The sequence below is a fragment of the Oryctolagus cuniculus genome, chromosome 16, assembly GCF_051225735.1.
Source record: "Oryctolagus cuniculus isolate XC-2025 breed Fujian yellow rabbit chromosome 16, ASM5122573v1, whole genome shotgun sequence".
In the NCBI taxonomy this organism is placed as follows: domain Eukaryota; kingdom Metazoa; phylum Chordata; class Mammalia; order Lagomorpha; family Leporidae; genus Oryctolagus; species Oryctolagus cuniculus.
Window position 1 is genome coordinate 62,021,224 of NC_142882.1, and position 19,082 is coordinate 62,040,305.

The following is a 19,082-nucleotide window of genomic DNA, read 5'->3' on the forward strand; positions in this document are numbered from 1 at the left end:
AAGAAGCAGCTCCACTGAGCTGGTCTTTCTGGACACTTTTGGTCTTAGTAAGCACAGGGGGAAGGTATGGCTAAGGGACCCCTCCCGCCAAGGATTTGAGACTCCTCGCAGGAGGGAGCCACCTGTCACCACACAGGCGACCCACCAGTCGTTGTAACACGCCTTTGATCTTCCCTGCAGTGTCATCTACGGCATCGTGATTCGAACTATTTGGGTTAAAAGCAAAGCTCGTGAGACTGTGAACTCCAACTGCTCAGGTACGTTTCTAATCTGCACCGCCCAACTGGTCGGCCAAAGCTTCCTGCAGAAAATGTTAGCCCGTTATGCAAACCTCGTCATGATTGCGTTAGTCTGGTGTGTGTGTGTGTGTGTGTGTGTGTGTGTGTGTGTGATTATAATAAACTATTCTGGGACTGGGTAACTTCATATAGTGAAGGGGTTTCTTTGGCTCTCCTCTGGTGAGGACTTCAGGAAGGACAGCATCACAGCAGATGTGTGTGGGTAGAAGATACCACATCACCAAACAGGGAGCTAGAGAGCAAGTCAGGGGTAGGGTTTATTCGCTTTTGTACTGTTTGGGTTTTTTTAATTTTTTTAAAGATTTTATTTATTTTATTTGAGAGTTAGAGTTACTGACAGTGAGAGGGAGAGACAAAGAGAAAGGTCTTCCTTCGTTGGTTCACTCCCCAGATGGCCGCAATGGCCGGAGCTGCGCTGATCCAAAGCCAGGAGCCAGGTGCTTCTTCCTGGTCTCCCACATGGGTGCAGGTGTCCAAGGACTTGGGCCATCTTTTACTGCTTTCTCAGGACATAGCAGAGAGCTGGACTGGAAGAGGGGCAGCCAGGACTAGAACTGGCACCCATATGGGATGCAGGCGCCGCAGGCAGAGGATTAACTAAGTGAGCCACAGCGCCAACCCCTCTGTTTGGTTTTAAGATTTGTTTAATACTGAGTTACAGAGAGAGGGAGAGACAGAGAGAGAGAGAGCTGAATTAGAAGTAGAGCAACCAGGACTCAAACTGGTACCTATATGGGATGCTAGTGTTGCAGGCAGTGGCTTAACCCACTGCACCACAATGCTGGCCCCTGGGCTCATTTCTTTCATTTTTTTAAAGATTTGTTTACATATATGAAAGGTAGAGTTAAAGAGAAAGGAGGAGAGAAAGAGAAAGAGCAATTTTCTCTCTGCTGGTTCACTCCCCAGGGCCACAATGGCCAGGATTAGGCAGACTGAAGCCAGGAGCTTCATGTGGATCTCCCATGTGGGTGGCAGGGGCCCAGATACTTGGGACATCTTCCACTTCTTTTCCCAGGTCATTAGCAGCAAACTGGATTGGAATTGGAGCAGCTGGGACACAAACCACAATGCCTGGGTCACAGGCAGCATTTCCACCTGCTATGCCACAATGCCAGCTAGGGCTCAGTCTTCTCACAACCTGTTCATTACAGCTCATAAAAGTCTTGGGGCCACACTCAGACCGTATCCAAACTGGAAGAATTGTGTACGGCCTGCACAGTTATAACAGGACCCTGCTGGCAGACCAAGCCCACTTGGCCTCTCTGAAAACTGAGAGAAGGAACAGGGACACTGGGCCTGGACAAGCTATGCCAATACAGTCCCCTGAAGCAGCCCCTGAGGAAGGATCCCAGGAGTGCCCCAGTCTCAGGCCTAGCAGAGAAGCACCCTGGAGGGCACAGAATGAGGGAGCCGCTGCTCAGGGAGGATGCACGTGTTCAGCCAACATGGCGATGGACTTTTCTATTTGGCTGGAATGTAGAGACCATTAAGCTGTCATCTGTCTGGAGGATGATCCTGGACCCAATGCCTACCAAGCCTGGTCAGTCTCTCCCTGCTTCCCCAGTACAGCAACTCAGCCCACACTGAGCCTGAGGTCACCCACAGCAACCCTCTGCCAAGTTCAAGTCAATAAGTCTGGATGCCAAGCACCTCCTATGTGATGAGCTCTGAGACCTGGAGGCCTGTCCTGCTTCTCGGGCAAACAGTACTGCCCCCGACTCGGGTCAATCTGAGAAAACACAGCAAACCAAAGCTTAAGTCTGGTTTGGTGGTAGGTTGGCTTCCGGCATTGGTTACCATAGATAGTGGACTGGTTTCCTAGGCTGGCAGCTACAGAGTGTGGGTCAGAGTTCTACGTTATTGTGGCTCGCCGTTGTCCATTGTATCTGCTCAGAGCAGATAGTGTCAGCACCCAGGCCAGTCCTGTCCTGGCATTAGCATCCGTAAGCCTGAGTGATGCCTCCAAGATCAACCATCTTTTTCAGAACAAAAGAGAAGCTCACAGGGTAAGCGATTTGCTTGCTCCCACACACAGCACGTGACATGACCAGGATGTAAATGGACATAGGACTGACCAGAAATCCCATGTTTTCTCCCCTCCATCAGGCTGCCTCCCAAAAAAAGGAGGACATTATCAAAAGAGAGATGGTGGGTGATTGGGAAAAAAGAGCTTAAAATTAAGAAAAAATTTTAAGATTAAAAACCCAAACTCAACTGCTTCTGGAGTTCTGCCATCAGGGTGCTATTCCATCTTAGGTTCTGAGGTTTCTGTCTTGATGTATTTAAAATATAAACAGTGATGGGGCCAGCGCTATGGCACAGTAGGTTAATGTTCCGCCTGCAGCGCCTGTGATGGGTGCCAGTTCTAGTCCTGGCTGCTCCTATTCCGATCCAGCTCTCTGCTGTGGCCTGGGAAAGCAGTAGAAGGTGGCCCAAGTCCTTGGGCCCTGCACCCACGTGGGAGACCTGGAAGAAGCTCCTGGCTCTTGGCTTCGGATCGGTGCATCTCCGGCTGTTGCAGCCATTTGCGGAGTGAACTAGCAGAAGGAAGACCTTTCTCTTTCTCTCTCATTCGCTGTAACTCTACCTCTCAAATAAATAACTAAAATCTTTTAAAAAATAACATTAAATAAATAAATAAAATATAAATAGTGAGATATGGCTCGTAGGTTCGGGGCTAATTTAGTAGAGGTAGCTGAGGTGGTCCTGTACTCTCACGTTTCAGTCAGATCAGTTTAAACCCTTTTCTTGTGGTTTCTAGCAGTCCCAGAGGCTGGGCTGCTCCTCCTGCCTGTCCCACGGACTCCTGGGCTCCCTGTCTCTCCTCCCACGGCCCTCTGTTCCCTCCACTGCCCGCCCAATGGACCAGGGAACCGAGTGCTCACCACTGACAACAGAGCATGCAGCAGGCCCCGCTGGAGGGCTGGGGAGACGCGAGGCTTCCACATCCAGCCAGCGGGCCCACCCCTCTCTCAGCAGACGTCCACCAGCTGTGGCTGAGCTCCTGTCTCTCTCCACAGTCCCCGATAGCTCCCTGCTTCTGTGCATTCTGGTCCTGCTGATGTGGGTGCACCATTACCCCCCCCCCAAAGATAGAAACAGTCGCAGTCTCTTCTGTTCCATAACATACTCTTCTATCTCCATGACTCTTATTTCTTAGAGTCCGTGGTTGTTATTACCATCAGTGACCTGCTTCCGAAATGAGGGCAGCTGGTAGTCTCAAAAGCTCGTATATCCTCAGTATCTTATTCATACCTGGAGCTCACTTGATTTCCAGCCTGTCGAGACGGCCCGGCAGCTCTGCGGCCGCCTGGTAAATGGGGTCTCCGGCAGGATTATTGTTCATCAAGAAGCGGACATTAGCCATGATTAGTGTGAGCAGAAGCTCACTTTGTAAACACTGGCTGCAAAACTCAAGCCATCCTTTGGGTAAGAACCACTTTTCTTGCTGACAAATATGTCTATTTTCTTGCACTCAAAGGCTGACAGAAAGAAAAACACCTGCTTCATACATGATCTAAAGTCTTTCCCACAAATGAGCGTGGAGGGTGAGACAGAAAGGAATGAGGTTTCCGATCGTACATATATTATCTTTTCTAAGCAAGCACGCCGCCGTTGATGCCCTGGGCTATCTACGTCCATAAAATAGAATATTTACTGCACGGGGCCAGGAGTTCAGGGAGGGCCCACCCACAGAACAGACAAGGAGGGTCCACCCACAGAACAAAGTCTAATATGAGTACAGGTGGAGATAACTGGCTCTAGCTGTTCATGACTTGACAGGTGTCATGTAATCCATGCTAGCTCCAAGCTGCATGTTTAAAAGGAAATGAGAGAGAAGGGGATGGAGAAAAAAGCTGTGGATTAGGAGCTGGGTGGGAATCCTATTCATTTTCTACCTTAATAAACTTAAGATAAGCTCATTAACTATTCTCATCAGTGACAGTGGATAAAATGACTTTTCTACAAGCAACTACATTAACATAAGAACTCAAGGAAAACAAAGGCACAAATAAATAAAGGTTATTACATGCTCCCAGAGAGTAAGATTCAGTATTATAGATGTTGACTTTCCCAGCTGATCTACAAGTTAATGCAATCCCAATCAAAAGTGAATTAAAACATTTTGCTGAACTTGATAAGTCTATTTTAAAAAATTTACATGGAGAGCTGGGGTTTGGCATAGCAGTTAAGATGTCACTTGGAATGCCAGCCTCACAGATTAGAGTGCCGGGTTCAAGTCGCAGCTCCACTCCTGATTCCAGCTTCTGCTAATGCGCACACTGTGGGAGGGGGTCGGCGCTGTGGAGTAGTGGGTAAAGCTGCGGCCTGCAGTGCCTGCATCCCATATGGGCACCGGTTCAAGTCCCGGCTGCTCCATTTCCAATCCAGCTCTCTGCGATGGCCTGGGAAAGCAGTAGAAGATGGCCCAAGTGCTTGGTTCCCTACACCCGCGTGGGAGACCCGGAGGAAGCTCTTGGCTCCTGGCTTCAGATCAGCACAACTCTGGCTGTTGCAGCCAATTAGGGAATGAACCAGTGGTTGGAAGACCTCTCTCTCTCTCTCTCTCTCTCTCTCTCTCTCTGCCTCTGCCTCTCTAACTCTGCCTTTCAAATAAGTAAATAAATCTTAAAAAAAAAAAAAAAGAATTTGGGCAGCTGACATCCACATAGGAGACCAAGATTGAATTCTCAGCTCCTGGCTTCCACCTGGCCCAGCCCCAGCTGTGTGGGCATTTGGTGAGTAAATCAGATGATGGGCCATCTCTCTCTCTCTCTCTCTCTCTCTCTCTCTGTCTCGGTATCTCTCTGTCTCTGCTCTCTTCCTCTCAAATAAATTAAATAAAAATGCAAATCATAGGTTCACTAAAAATATTTTATAAGTAAGGGAAGGAAGTAAGGAAGGAAGGGAGGGAGGGAGGGAGGGAGGAAGGGAGGGAGGAAAGATATGGAATAATTCAAGAGCCAAGAATAGCCACGAAGTTTCTGGAGAAATTAGAACAAGGAAGGGGAGAAGGCTTGCTATATCAAATATTTAAGTGTATTATTAAAGTCCGAGTGACTTAATAAAGTGAGGTATTGGCACAAATAGAAAATAAAACAATTCCAAAAAAATACCTATATGTATGAGAACTTGATATACAAGGGTATATTCACAGAAAATGCATACTCTGAAAACTCTACATGAATTTCAATATTTTTGTACCAAAAGAAACTTTTAATTCTGCTTTTCCATGAAATTGAACCTTCATATATCAGAAGATCGGAGAAAGAAATAAAAAATTGACCTTTATTTAAATCCATACGCAAAAATCAAATACCAGGTGAATTAGAGACTTTTGTGTGAGAGAAAAAAAAAGACTTCTAAATCTTTTAAAGGGGCCAGCATTGCGGCACAGCAGGTAAAGCCACTGCCTGCCATCCCAGCATCCCATATGGTCACCAGTTCACGTCCTGACTGCTCCACTTCCAATCCAGCCTCCTGTTAATGGCCTGGGAAAGCAATGGAAGATGGTGCAAGTGTTTGGCCCCTGCCACCCAAGTGAGAGACCCTGATAAAGCTCCTAACCTCTAGCTTCAGTCTGGTTCAACGCTGCCCTTTGAGGCCATGTAGGAGTAAACCAACAGATGGAAGCTCGCTTGCGCTCTCTCTCTCTCTCTCTCTCTCTCTATATATATATATATACATATATATATATATATAGTGTGCGTGTGTGTGTGTATCTCTCCATTAATCTGAATTTCAAAAAAAAAACAGTAAATCTTTTTAAAAATTTTTTAAAACCTTTTTTTAAAGATTTTTATTTATTTATTTAGGAGAGTTACACAGAGAGAGACAGACAGAAAGGTCTTCCATCTGCTGGTTCACTCCCCAAATGGCTGCAATGGCTGGAGCTGGGCAGATCCAAAGCCAGGAGACAGGAGCTACTTCTGGGTCTCCCATGTGGGTGCAGGGGCCCAAGCACTTGGGCCATCTTCTACTGCTTTCCCAGGCCATAGCAGAGAACTGGATTGGAAGAGGAGCAGCTGGGACACAAACCAGTGCCCATATGGGATTCTGGCACCACAGGCAAAGGTTTAGCCTGCTATGCCACAGCGCTAGCCCCTTTAAAACCTTTTAAAACAAAATGTAGAGTGGTATCTTTATGACATGGGATAATGAAGGATCTCTTAAACAAGGTAGATGATACATTAAACTATCAAAGAAAGAAAAATTTGGCTGTGTTAACACTGGGAAAAAAAGTCAATCCACAAAGTAGGTAAAGCTATTTGCAATATATATACCTGGAAAAAGATTAGTACATAGAGGACAGGATGACTATCTAAAAATGAAATTTGAAAAGATTATTTTAAAAGACAAATAGAGTGTAAAAATAGGAAGTCACAAACAGGCATTTCATTGAAAAGGAAACTGGAATGGCCAAAATTAAGATGCTTGGCCTCACTAAGAATCAGGAAAGTACATGTTTAATTAAATACAATTTTCTACCCACAGGACAGATTAAATCCTAAAAGTCTGGTAATTCTAAGTGTTGGCAAAGGTAAAAATCTCTTGGCTTATTTGGCAATGTAATTCTTCAAATCTTATAAGCCCTCTGTTCTATTTGCTTCCAGTCAGGTTCACAAACCAGCGGAGTCTTTCTGAACATAATTCTCAGATCTGATTTGTTTCTTGGCTCTGTCTCTCAACTCAATGGAGTTAGCTTGATCCCATCTTCAGCAGTAGGTGGGGGACCACATCCTTAGTCTCCTCCTGGTCTCCAGGATGAGCCTTAAAGGGTATTTGCTGGTTAAATCTCTCACTGTTACATAATATGGAGGCCAGGGTCAGCTTTATTGGCTGCAATCTGCATAGTTAGAAGGAGCTCACATTTGGTTGAATTCTCTGCCTGCATTTTAATTCTGCACTGAGCCAAACAAAGCATGTAGCCAGTACTGTCCTGGAGCGAAAGAAGCTGGAATTCACAATTCCTCAAGATTCCAAATTGAGGACTTTTCTTAATTCCCCTTCACTTTTGTCCATAAACCAACTAACTCTTTTCTCATCTTGTAACAGTCAATATACACCGTGAACGCTATTTCCCCAGGCCCAGGTTCAGTAGGCACACAGTTTGCCTTCCTGGGCGTCGGCTGGGATACTATTGAACAGATCTCCTGTGTCTCAGCTGCCAACCTCACTTTTCTTGCCACCTGCTGCCATTCTACTAAGCCAATGCTACCAGTTAGAGGTTTTCATTAAGGCAGACTGCGTAGAAGAGACCAATTTCTGCTTTAGTTGGGGAAACACTTGTAATGGATGAACTGCAAAGTATCAGTAGCCTTAGCACAATAGAAATTTACTTGTTGCTTAATTAAAGTCTCACTGGTGAAAAGAATCAAAAAGGATGGCATTGTTCCACTACACAGTCAATTCAGAAATCCAGGCAGGTAGAGAGCCTGCCATGTTTGGCAGGCAGCTGCTGGAGCATCCCTCAGTGGCTATGTGGGGCATGGGCAGGGTGGAAGGAGGGGAGGAGTGCAGGGTTACCCAGGTGGTTTACCTGAGCTGGGACTGGGGATGCTAGACATGGTCTCCTCTTGCTCCGTTGGGCTGACCTCAGGCACAGGACTACACCCCGCTCCAGACCACTCGTGGAAAATGTCGTCTAGCCGTGTGCCTGGGAAGAGCAGGTTGTGTAGGCAGCTCACCCATCTCTGCACAGTTCTTTGAGGCCTGCCAGGGTTCCTGGGTCTGGCAGAGCTGTGGTGCCAAGGCACAGAGAAGGCTGCCAGGTCCGTTGAGTGGTACCTTCTCCTCTCTAGCGGTGACTTCCTAATTGCTCTAAGAACCTCCGAAGAAAAGAACTGAACCCACTTCCATCTTGAAAGTTCAGACACGGGCAGGCATTTGCAGCTGCAGGTGGGAGAGGAAGCACCTCAGAAGGGGACCGTAAGTTTTCTGAACGTAGAAACGTTCTGCAGAGGATGGGGTCAGGCAGTAGGAGAGCGAATTAGGGGAAGAGCTGAAGGTCAAAAGAAAATACAATTTCTGGGTCAGGTGAATGCATTCCAACTGAACCACTCGAGCTAAAACTTGCAGATGTCTAGGGAGAAAAAAAAAAAAAAAAAAAAAAAAAAAAAAAAAAAACAACAACCTTGTGTGAAGCCAAAGCATAGAGGGCAGTCGACCTAGCAGTTCAGACGGCACTTAGGGTACCTGGGCCCCATGTTGCGGTGCCTGGGTTCGAACCTTAGCTCCTCTCCTGATTCCAGCTTCTTGCTAATGTGCAGCTGGGGAAGCAGCAGGTAATAACTCAAGTACTTTGGCCCCTGCCACCCATGTGGGGGCCCTGGATTGAGTTCTATTGCAGACATTTGGGAAATGAACCAGTGGATAGGAATTCTCTCTCTCCCTCTATCCCTCGCTCCCTGTCTCTTTCTCCCTCTTTTTCATGAGCATACACTCCACCTTTTAAATAGATAGATGGATAGAAACTGCAAGTGTGGGGGACAGCAAAGTACAAGGGAGCCAAGCCATTGCCCTGCCTCCTGGCAGAGCTCCGGCAGCAGGATCCCAGGGTAGGGCAGTGATGCTGAATAATCCACAGCTGAGGACAGAACTGAGGCCAAAGGAGGTGGAGTGGAGAGCACAGCAACCACAGAGGGGTACAGCCACAATGACGGGGCTCACAGCGGGGGGCGGGAGGCTTAGCCGTGACCGTGGCTACTGAGCAGATGGCGCCACAGCACAGCCACTCCACAGGTGGTGGCTACAGAGGGCCGGTCTGCCTGGAGTGCCCAGGGCAGCTGCAGGGACCGTGGAAAACACGATGCAGACAGAGTTGGCGCAGAGGAGTAAGCTGTGGCTTGAGCAGGTCCTGGGACACTGAGCTACCCCCTCGGGTCCACCAGAAACAAAACTAGGGGATCACAACAATCCCGGGAAGGAAAGGGTCAAAGTCTCACAGCTAAACAAAGAGCCCAAGACACTAAAAATATTTAACTCATAGCTTCGGGGAGTACTCAGGTTACAGTGGTCCGTAGAGAGGCTGTCACTGACCCAAAATGAATTTCAAATAGGACAAAGCCTAAAAATCAGGAAAAACTGCTGAAATGTGCTTAACTCCTTAAATCAACCCAAAGCACATGAAATTCCCAGGTTTGCAATGTGTTTATTTGCAACTATTGCCAGTTAGACCTCCCCGTCCCTAACAAATCGCCTGCAATCGAGGTTCACAGTTGGGCCCTCCCACCCCTGAGAGAGAAACTCAGCCTCCATTGAAAACCCCAGGGAACCAATGTCTCTGGCTTCAGGTGCTTTGCCTACACGAAGCACAGGACCTGAACCCTTGGGAAGATAAACCGGAACCGACCCCTTGGAGACTACAATTCCAGCACGGCCCCCATGGGGGACGCTCCGCAGAACTAATGCAGCCTGAGTCTACGTGCTTCTTCCAGTCCCGAGTCTAATGGACCTGCCGCCCCCAGGCTGCGCAAGCTACTAACACGCAGTGACAGCCAGATTTTACTGCTTTTCACTCCAGCTCAGCGCCGAGGCCTGAGTAGAAATAATCCTTTTATCTCCCAATAAAGGAGAATTACCGGCATTCTGTAGCTCGCTCTCTTTGAAGAGCCATCTTTAGAAGCCGGAGGCTTTGCATTTCCTGGAGTGGTCAGATTAAAGGGGCTTCTTACTGATCTCATTGGGAGATCGGCGGGCAGGTGGCTGATTATATTGTCACCCAGGTGCCCTATGGAAAGTACTGAGAGTTTCCGTCTTAAACAGGTTTCAGAGCACAAATGTCATTCTCAAAAACTTTTCTGAAAGACCCACTAAGTCTTCAGAACCATACTGTTTAGGGGCTGCTGTTCCCTGCTGCCAGAACGTGGGCACTCTTTGAAAGCATGTAACTGGCTCTGCTGTCCTCTTTCCTGGTCCCCCGTGGAGATAATTCTAGCCTGATAATTTCCTGCTGTCTATAATTCCTGCACAGATAACATTGTATAACAGACGATCTAAGCTAGTGAAACCTTCTGCTCCCTTCCCGAGAGACATACTGCTTCTGAAATCGCGGAAGAACTTCATTCGTCCCAACAGACATCCTCAGCATGGGACGTGATGCCTCGAATACTGTATTTTCTGTTAATGTTTGAACTAGCTCTGTGAGTCTGGTGCTGGACACCTCAGTTTCCAATTGGGGAAACTGAGGCTGGGAATGTTAGTGACTTGCCAGTCAGCAGTGGAAGAGGCGCCTGTGTCCTCCCCACAGATGCTGCCCTGGGTACCAGGGGTTTTCTCCTGGACACCTTCTGCATTTTGGATCGTAAGCCTTTGTTGGGGGAGGCTGCCCTGTGCATTGGCTATTGAGCTGAGTTCCTGGCCTCTACACACTAGATACTAGCAGTACCTGTAAACTCATAGCTGTGTCCACCAAAACTGTGTCCAGATATTGCCAAAAGCCCCCCAGGACGGCAAGCCCCGACCCAGCTAAAAATGCTGCCAGTCAGAGCTTCCAAAGCATTAACCTCCTTGCAGTGCTAAGGTTCTGTGGTTCTATGAGAAGCACAGAGTAATTGAAAACCCTACAGGGGAGACTTCAAGAAATACAAATCAATCATAATTTTCATTTTTACACCTAAAAAGCCCCCATTCTTATTATTCCTGATGTTAGTTTGTCTCCTCCAAAGAGCAGATGCTGATACTACACAAGCACACCGGAGCTTCTAGGGCCGGAATTCAGCTCCAACTCCTCAGAAAGAGTTCAAGTTCCTCCTCCTTTGTTCTGGGTTCATTTCTTTTTCTTTCTCTCTCTCTCTTTTTTTTTTTTTATTTAGTAAATGTAAATTTCCAAAGTACAGTTTATGGATTACAATGGCTTCCCCCCCCATAATTTCCCTCCCACTCACACCCCTCCCATCTCCCGCTCCCTCTCCCATTCCATTCACATCGAGATTCATTTTCAATTCTCTTTATATACAGAAGATCGAATTAGTATATATTAAGTGAAGATTTCATTGGTTTGCAATGGGTGCATTTCTCTACCCCTAAACACCACACACTAGCAGCAAGATGACTCACCTGGGTCCAAAGACAGCCTACATTTTCTTGCCCTCTGCTTCCTGCATCTTTCCCTGTCCAGTGCTCGCACCCCACTTCAGCCTTTGGAGTACTTACCACGTCATTCAAACTATGCTCTGCGTCTTCCATTCATTTCCCCCAGCACAGCAGCTCTCTGTGCACAGTTGGGTTACAAATTCTCATCTCACCCAGCTGTGTGGACACTGTGTGATCTTTCCTCTAGATTGAAAATTCCTAGAGAACACGAACGGTATCATTTTAGCCCTTAAATTCAATTTGTACCTAGAATAGTTACGTTACATGTATTGGATTAGGCCAGATTACACTGGAGCTGGGATTGGAAGAACAGTACAAAAGTAAGCTTCTCATCCATGTCCATGCAGAGAGACGTAAGTCGTGAGGACTATCAAGCACAGCAGTTGACCTCTGCTGTGTACAGGTGCCCTGCCCCCTCTGACCTAGGTGCTCTGGGTGGGCCTGTGACCTAGGCTGTCATAGGATTGTGCCTGGTGAGCCCTCCTCGCTGAGCCCTGGGACTGCTGCCTGTCCTTACTTCTCTCCAGGGCAAGTTTGTGTCCATTCAGAGGAAGAACCCCTTTTCTAAGTTTTTACAGCACCGCCATGCGAGTTGGCAGAAACCCTCATTGTAAAACCTCTTCCACAAAGGCAAGGGGCCCTGAGGCCAATCCCTCACCCCCACATCTGCTTTCTGTCCACTCTTTTCTTAAGACCTAGTGTACTGGATTTTGCCCATCCTAATCAACCTTTGTTTTACCACTGCTTCATGATTAATGGGAAGTTGGCACTGACTCACTCAACAAACATGTATGAAGCACTCAACTCTAGGCTACAGGAGTAGGAAAAAAAAAAAAACCACTGGTCTTCACTGAGCTTATATTCCAGTGGGTTCATATATATATATATATATATATATATATTTAAGATTTGTTTATTTATTTGAAAGTCAGAGTTACAGATAGAAAGAGGAAAAGACAGAGCAAGAGAAATCTTCCATCCACTGGTTCACTCCCTAGATGGCCACCATGGCCAGGGCTGGACCAAGCCAAAGCCAGGAGCCAGGAGCCAGGAGCATCTTCCAGGTCTCCCACACAGGTATCAAGGCCCAAGCATTCAAGCCATCTTCAGCTGCTTCCCAAGGCCATTAGCAGGGTGCTTGATTGAAAATGGAGCTGCTGAGTCTTGACTCTGCACCCATATGGGATGCCAGGATCACAGGTGGCAGCTTAACCTGCTGTGCCACAGTGCTGGGCCTCCACTGGGTTCCTATATTCACCTCTCAGGTGTCTCACCTTCCAATGACAGCCCCAGTGTGATTACATTTAATCCCAGGCTCCCATTTTGGGACAGCTATTTTGTTAGCCTTGGCTTGAGCTTTCATTGAGAGTGGAGTCTCTGAGTTAGATGAATGAGTTGATCTGGGGCAGTTATTCTAAGAAAATAACTTTTCTCAGGTTGCTGAAGCAACAGTATGGGTGTCACCATATAGTCGGGAGCTCAGAGAACAGCCCTGCCTGGAGAAAGCCTCAGTCCCTCCGTGGTCCCATGATCTAGTTCCAGCTGCAAACGGATCAAGCTATCTGACCAACTCTCCTGAGAGAGTATGGGCATCTTCTAGCACTTGCACCTTACATGAAGTTGCAAACTGGGCAGTTTCTAACAACCAGCCCAGAGCTGTGTTCACCCTGCAGTTGTCTGCAAAGGACTTTCTGGACATGGCGAGCAGGCTATAAGTGGGGCTGTCCCTGTGAAAACTGTGGGTGTGATCCTCGACGTTCCTCTTGGCCTAAACATAAATTGTGGCATCATGAGCACTTCATTTTACTGTTCCCCTATTGTATATGCAGATGGGAAACTGTGCACCAGCTACAACCGAGGGCTCATCTCGAAGGCAAAAATCAAAGCTGTCAAGTATAGTGCCGCCATCATTCTTGGTAAGCAATATCCCTCCCTCTGTTGCAGAACTGTGTGAACACGCCAAAGCCCAACTTGCACCTAGTGGCAGAAAGCCCACGTGAGAAAGGAATTTGTCTATTGGCACTTCTGCCTTTGTCAAATTGGAAAGGAAGGTGGGGGGAATGTATGAGTCTATCTGTGACTCCTGGCAGGGTGGATATTTTTGTTCCTAATCCCTCTCCTTATGAACATAGTTGTTCACCAAGGCTATGGTTTGGATATTTTAGAGAAAATCGAAGTAAGACCTTCCTCTTTAAAGCTGATGCTTACATCACCCTAAGACGCAGTTTCATCTTTGAAGACACACTCTTTTCCATGACTGAAGTTCATGAGCAAAGAGAAGATAGAAATGCATTCCATTTCTTCTGAATATTTGATTTCAAGGTCACTGCAAGTCCCTCCCTTATGGTTCCCTTATCTGCCCTTCCACCCCCATGTCTCTGCCCCTCCTTTGTCTTTCTCTTGTCAGTATACACTCTTGCTGCATTGAACCCCAGCCTGTTGCATGGCTTACTCCCTTGCCTCATTCTGTTCCCCAACAAGGCCACCTCCCTGAGACCTCCTCCACGAGTCTTTGTAAGTAGTCCTTCTCTAGTCTCACACTACCTAGTTTTCTTCATGGCTCCTACTTTTACCTGGCATTGTAGGATTTATATTGATATTCTATTGTCTAGCTCTTCTGCTGGAATAATAAATGCATGGGAAGAATGACCTTGCTTTTGTCTTATGCCATTATTTCCAGCATCTAAAATAAGGTCATGCACTCACCACTCAATTGATGTTGGTTAAATGAATGAATGACTGGATGAAGATATGTAAAAAGAAAGGCACTGTGCTTTCCACTTAGCTCAGATACCTGCCTCTCGGCCCCTCCAGCGTCTCTTGAAAGCTTGAGAAAGTACAGCTCTCACATTTGCTGCATCTCAAATTAGTAGAACCGTCCATCTTCCCTTTCTGAAGCGTAGCTGTGAAATGCCAGACAGACCACTCGCGGTGTGACTCAGCCAGCAGCATATAGGCACAAAGCAAGACTGCAAGCTGACAGAGCGAAAAGCAGCCACAACCCACCAGGGCTCTGAGAAGTCGTTCTCACAGCCTTCTAAGGTGGATCAAAGACTCTTTTGCCTTCCCAGTCAGAATTACAGATACACATTCCCTGGGTGTTGACCAGGAAGTGCATGCTTGTACATGTGTACCAGGGTCTGCACAGTCCTTTAAGCAGAAACCATATCGCAGGCCCTGTGGGATCCGTTCCATCTTTAAGCAGGATGCCCACAGGAGGGTCAGCAAGTGTCAACATTTCTATCAGAACACAATGGCCCTCTCTATAACAGATATTGCATCCTGAAATGAACTGTATAAAAGTGCACAATACTGCTTACCCATCACCATTCTTCAGAAACAATGTGCTTCCCAATAATATAATGGAAGAATAGCAATAAAATAATTCATATTAAAACAATACCGATTTTCATGTGTAAATACTTGAGCATACATACACTAGAGGAATAAAGAAGCAGTCAGGTGCTTATACCCAGCACTATGTAACAGCCACAAAGGAAGAGCAGCATAGTATATTTTCATGGAAACATAAGAAATATAACCAATACTGCTGTCAATGGCTTGAGTTTCTGAGCAGGTAAACAAAAAAGTGGTAATGTTCTAAATTTAAAGAGTAATCTTTCCTCCATTTACAAGGGAATTGCATTTCTGGAAAGTTCAGTATTATGTTTTCATTGATAAAACAAATTTCCACGCTGAGAAAATTATAAACAAGGTATTCAAAGGATGTGTGAGGTGTGGACAAGTCTTTGTTGGCTGGGATACCTGTGCCACACAGGACTGGCATTCTCAAGACAACCAAACCTCTACTCATCACATACAAGTGCCAGTACACAAGCAAACCAGGCAATTTTACCTCTCTGTGCCCCAGAAGCACGTTTTTGTTCCAGTGTTGGAATTAACCACCCAGATCCAGATACATAGTGATTTTTGTGTTTGAATTTCTCTGGTTTAGTACATTGCCAAGGCCTTGGGGAAAGCCAGAAGTCAGTTACAAACTCCCCAGCAAGTTATAGAATACCCATTGCAGGTGTCCAAGGAAGCCAAACTTCTACTTTGAGGAAAAATCCTATGGTTGAGGAAAGTGACAAAGGAGGGTACAGATACTATGGTAAGAGAATATGGAACTGTATGTGCACATTCAGTCAACCAAGAGTGTGTAGCTTTGTATATTAGTCTAGGTTTTCCAAATAAATAGATATAATAATAAATAGATGGTAGAGATAGATAGATAGATAGATAGATAGAAAAAGATACAGATTTATTAACATGAAGTAGTCTAGGCTTTCCAGATAAATAGGATACTGTAGATATAGATAGGAAGTAGATACAAATAGATAGACACAGATAGATGATAGATACACAGAAAGATGGATAACCAGATTAAATTAGATCAGATCATTGATTGGGTTAGATTCAGTTGATGCTGATTTATTAGCAGGAATTGGCTCACATTATTATGAAGGATGAGAAGCCCCAAACTCTACAGCTGATGATCGAGAGATCCAGGGAAGCCAACAGTGTGAACTCTAGTCCAAGTTCGAGTTGAAAGTTCTGAGAACTAGGAAAGTTGAAGTTCCAGTCTGAATCCAAAGGTAAAGCAGAAGATAAATGTCACAGTTCAGAGAGTTAATCAGAAAGAATGAAACCTCTCTCACACTCAGCATTTTTCTTCTATTCAAGTCTTCAACAAATTGGAAGAAGTTCACCCACACTGGAGAGAACAATCTACTTTTGTCACTTTACTGATTCAAACCTTAATCTCACCTGGATACACCCTTAGAACACACTTACAGATACATCCACAAAAAATGTTAACCAAATATCTGGGCATCCTGTTGGCCCAGTCAAATTAACACAGTAAATTAACCATCCCACTCCAGGTCATCATTTTCTTTGAATCAAACAGAATCCAAGTCACACGATCCAGTTGATTTGCAGTGGAGATTGAGTGGATGTTGTCTTGAAAGACTCTTAATTATGAAAAAGAAAATGGAGAACATTGTAATTAAACGATGCTGTGCTTTGAAAATATTGAGATCATCCCTTTCCACTGCCATACCCTAAAACCTGAAGTCATTATCTGGTCAAACATTTGTCATTCTTTCCCAGAGATTTTCCAAAGGAATTTATTGGGTTTTCCTCAGCATTGTATTAGGTGAGAAACTGTAGCCATATCCTGCAGTTCCAGGCTTTCAGTAAAGAAATAACAACAGTGAAAAACCAGGCCCTTCTCTGCAGAAAAACTGCAGTATGTATGTTTGTACTTAAATGTATGTGTGGGTTTAAGTAAACTCACCAACCAGGCCAGCACACACAATAGCCTTAGCCTATCCCAACTCTCACATTTCTGAGAGCTCCCAGGTGCCAAAGAACTCATTGATTGAAACTCCAGTCGTGGCCAACCAGGAGAGGGCCCTGAGCTCTGGCCTGCCGTGATGCTAATGACCCTCTTCTCCCCTAGCCTTCATCTGCTGTTGGAGTCCATATTTCCTCTTTGACATTTTGGATAATTTCAACCTCCTTCCAAACACCAAGGAGCGTTTCTATGCCTCTGTGATCATCCAGAACCTGCCGGCACTGAATAGTGCCATCAACCCCCTCATCTACTGTGTCTTCAGCAGCACCGTCTGTTTCCCTTTTAGGTAAGAGGTGCTCTTGCTTGAGTTGAACACTGTCAACCACCACACTTGAATTCTAAAGTGTATGTTCCTTATTCAAAACTATGGCAGCCTGCAGAATCCCCATTTTATATATGAAATACTTGAGAGTCAAAGGGTTTCTGCTAGAGTGACAAATTCAAGCCCAGCCCCAGACTGTGGCCAATGCCCTTTTTCCTAGACAATATCACCTCCTACAGCAACCACCTTAATCATGACACATTTAGATCTTTCTTTCATTTAAATCTCCATGTGAACCTCTTCAATATAATCCTGAGTGATAGCAAGACATAGAGTTTTATTATCATTTTACAGGTTAGTGAAATAAGGCTCATGGAGGTTTAGTGACACTGCTGGGCTTATATAAATAATTAGTAACACAGCTGAAGTTAAATCCTCCCAACAACTACTATTGTTCTGCCATTTTTCGGTTGTTTTCCTGCAAAAGCTACAGAGAGAAGGTGCTGAAATTCACAGGAGATAGAATGGTTTAAGGCTTGTGGGTTAATGCCAACAGCTGAGATTCAATTTTTGCCATTGCCTATTTACAGCTATGTGTGGCCATGCAAGTCATTTAACCTCCACAAATCTCACTTTCCTCATCTGTAAAGTGGGGCTAATAGTATGTCTACCTGTTGGTCAGGGCTTTGGTGAAGAGGATGGAGGAGAAAGGTGAGGTGCGAGTGTCACATAGACGTGCCTATATACCTGTCAGATTTTTACTGTGTTCTCCATAAGCATTCTCTCTTAACGTCTGTAATCACTTTCACCAGGGCAAATGTTTTCCTTCCCTCCTTTATTCCGACTTTCTCTAGGGAGCGGAGGTCACAGGATTCCAGAATGACCTGCCGGGAGAGAACTGAGAGGCATGAGATGCAGACTCTGGCCAAGCCAGAATTCCTCTAGAGCCTGGAGCAGTGACAGTGCCACACCGAACCCCCTCAGCTCACCTGAGTCCCTGCCGTCGGCTTGGGCACGTGCATGGAGCCTGAGCTGACTTCTCCACCCTGATCTCGTCATCACTTGGGCACAGCACGAGGCAGACATTCCAGCCAGATGTTTCACCTGCATTGACAAGTATTGGCCCGCAAAAACTCACCAGTAATTCGAATAAAGCCAGCCAGGAAATACCCTGCCCCTTCCCTTCCTCACCATTTTCAGCTCTCCTTCGTACTGTGAGCACCTGAATACAATGGGCAGAGACATCACTGGCCCATGGTCCTGGCTCAGAGGAGCTGAGGAGACAGACATGCTGAGGGGATAAAACAAGCAAGGTTATACATTAGTTTTCTAATTACAGTTTAAGGAGTAAATAAAAGACTTAACCAAGTCTAGAGGTTTTTTTTTTTTCCACAAGCTTTGGATTGGAGCTTTGGTGACTGTAGCCAAGATGCTTGTCCTTATAATGCCAACAAATCCATTTCCAGGCATTGGCTCTTTGCACCTCCTCTGCAGATAGCCTGCTTTGCAGATGGATGTGTTGGCAGCAGTCAAGTTCACACTCCCATTGTATCAACAAATGATTTGCACAAAGAGCACAACTGCCGGCCCCCCGAACAAGATTGAAATTGAAGGATATTTTCTCTGATAGGGAAAAAAAAATTGTGCTAGGAAGCCATGGAGCCCTGCCCTCCGATATCAGAGAGCTGAGACCTGGAACTCACTTGTCTTTGAAGCTCTCTGCAGGCTCCTCCCTCTACATCCAACCTTCGGGCCACACTGCACTCCCTCCCTCGCACCTCAGGGACGCTTCTTCCCACTTGAGCGCCTGCAGCCCTCTCTTTAGCTGGGAGCCGAATCCCTGTGGCTTTTCCAGGCTTGATGTTGCTATCTCCTCTTTATCCCTTCTGCATGTTGCAGCCTTTGTCTATCTGAAACCCCAGCCGGGAAATGCTGGTGGGGCTTGTTTTGACAGAACTGGAGTTTGGTATTTATAAGTGGAATCCGAGTGAAATATGACTAAATGGTTTCCAGCCAATTTCTTCCATCAGGTTTTTCCATAAGTGGAAATGGAATAATTTAATTTGAT

At 45.9% G+C, this 19,082-nt stretch overlaps 1 protein-coding gene across 1 annotated transcript in view; it reads left to right on the plus strand.

The window, feature by feature from the left end:
• Nucleotides 1–17,959, plus strand: part of NPSR1 (neuropeptide S receptor 1) — a 166,896-nt gene extending 148,937 nt beyond the window's left edge. The window contains 4 exon segments of the mRNA NM_001204444.1: nucleotides 181–257; nucleotides 13,223–13,309; nucleotides 16,858–17,038; nucleotides 17,869–17,959. Of these exon segments, the coding sequence (NP_001191373.1) occupies nucleotides 181–257; nucleotides 13,223–13,309; nucleotides 16,858–17,038; nucleotides 17,869–17,959 (436 nt within the window).
• The last annotated feature ends 1,123 nt before the right edge of the window (nucleotides 17,960–19,082 follow it).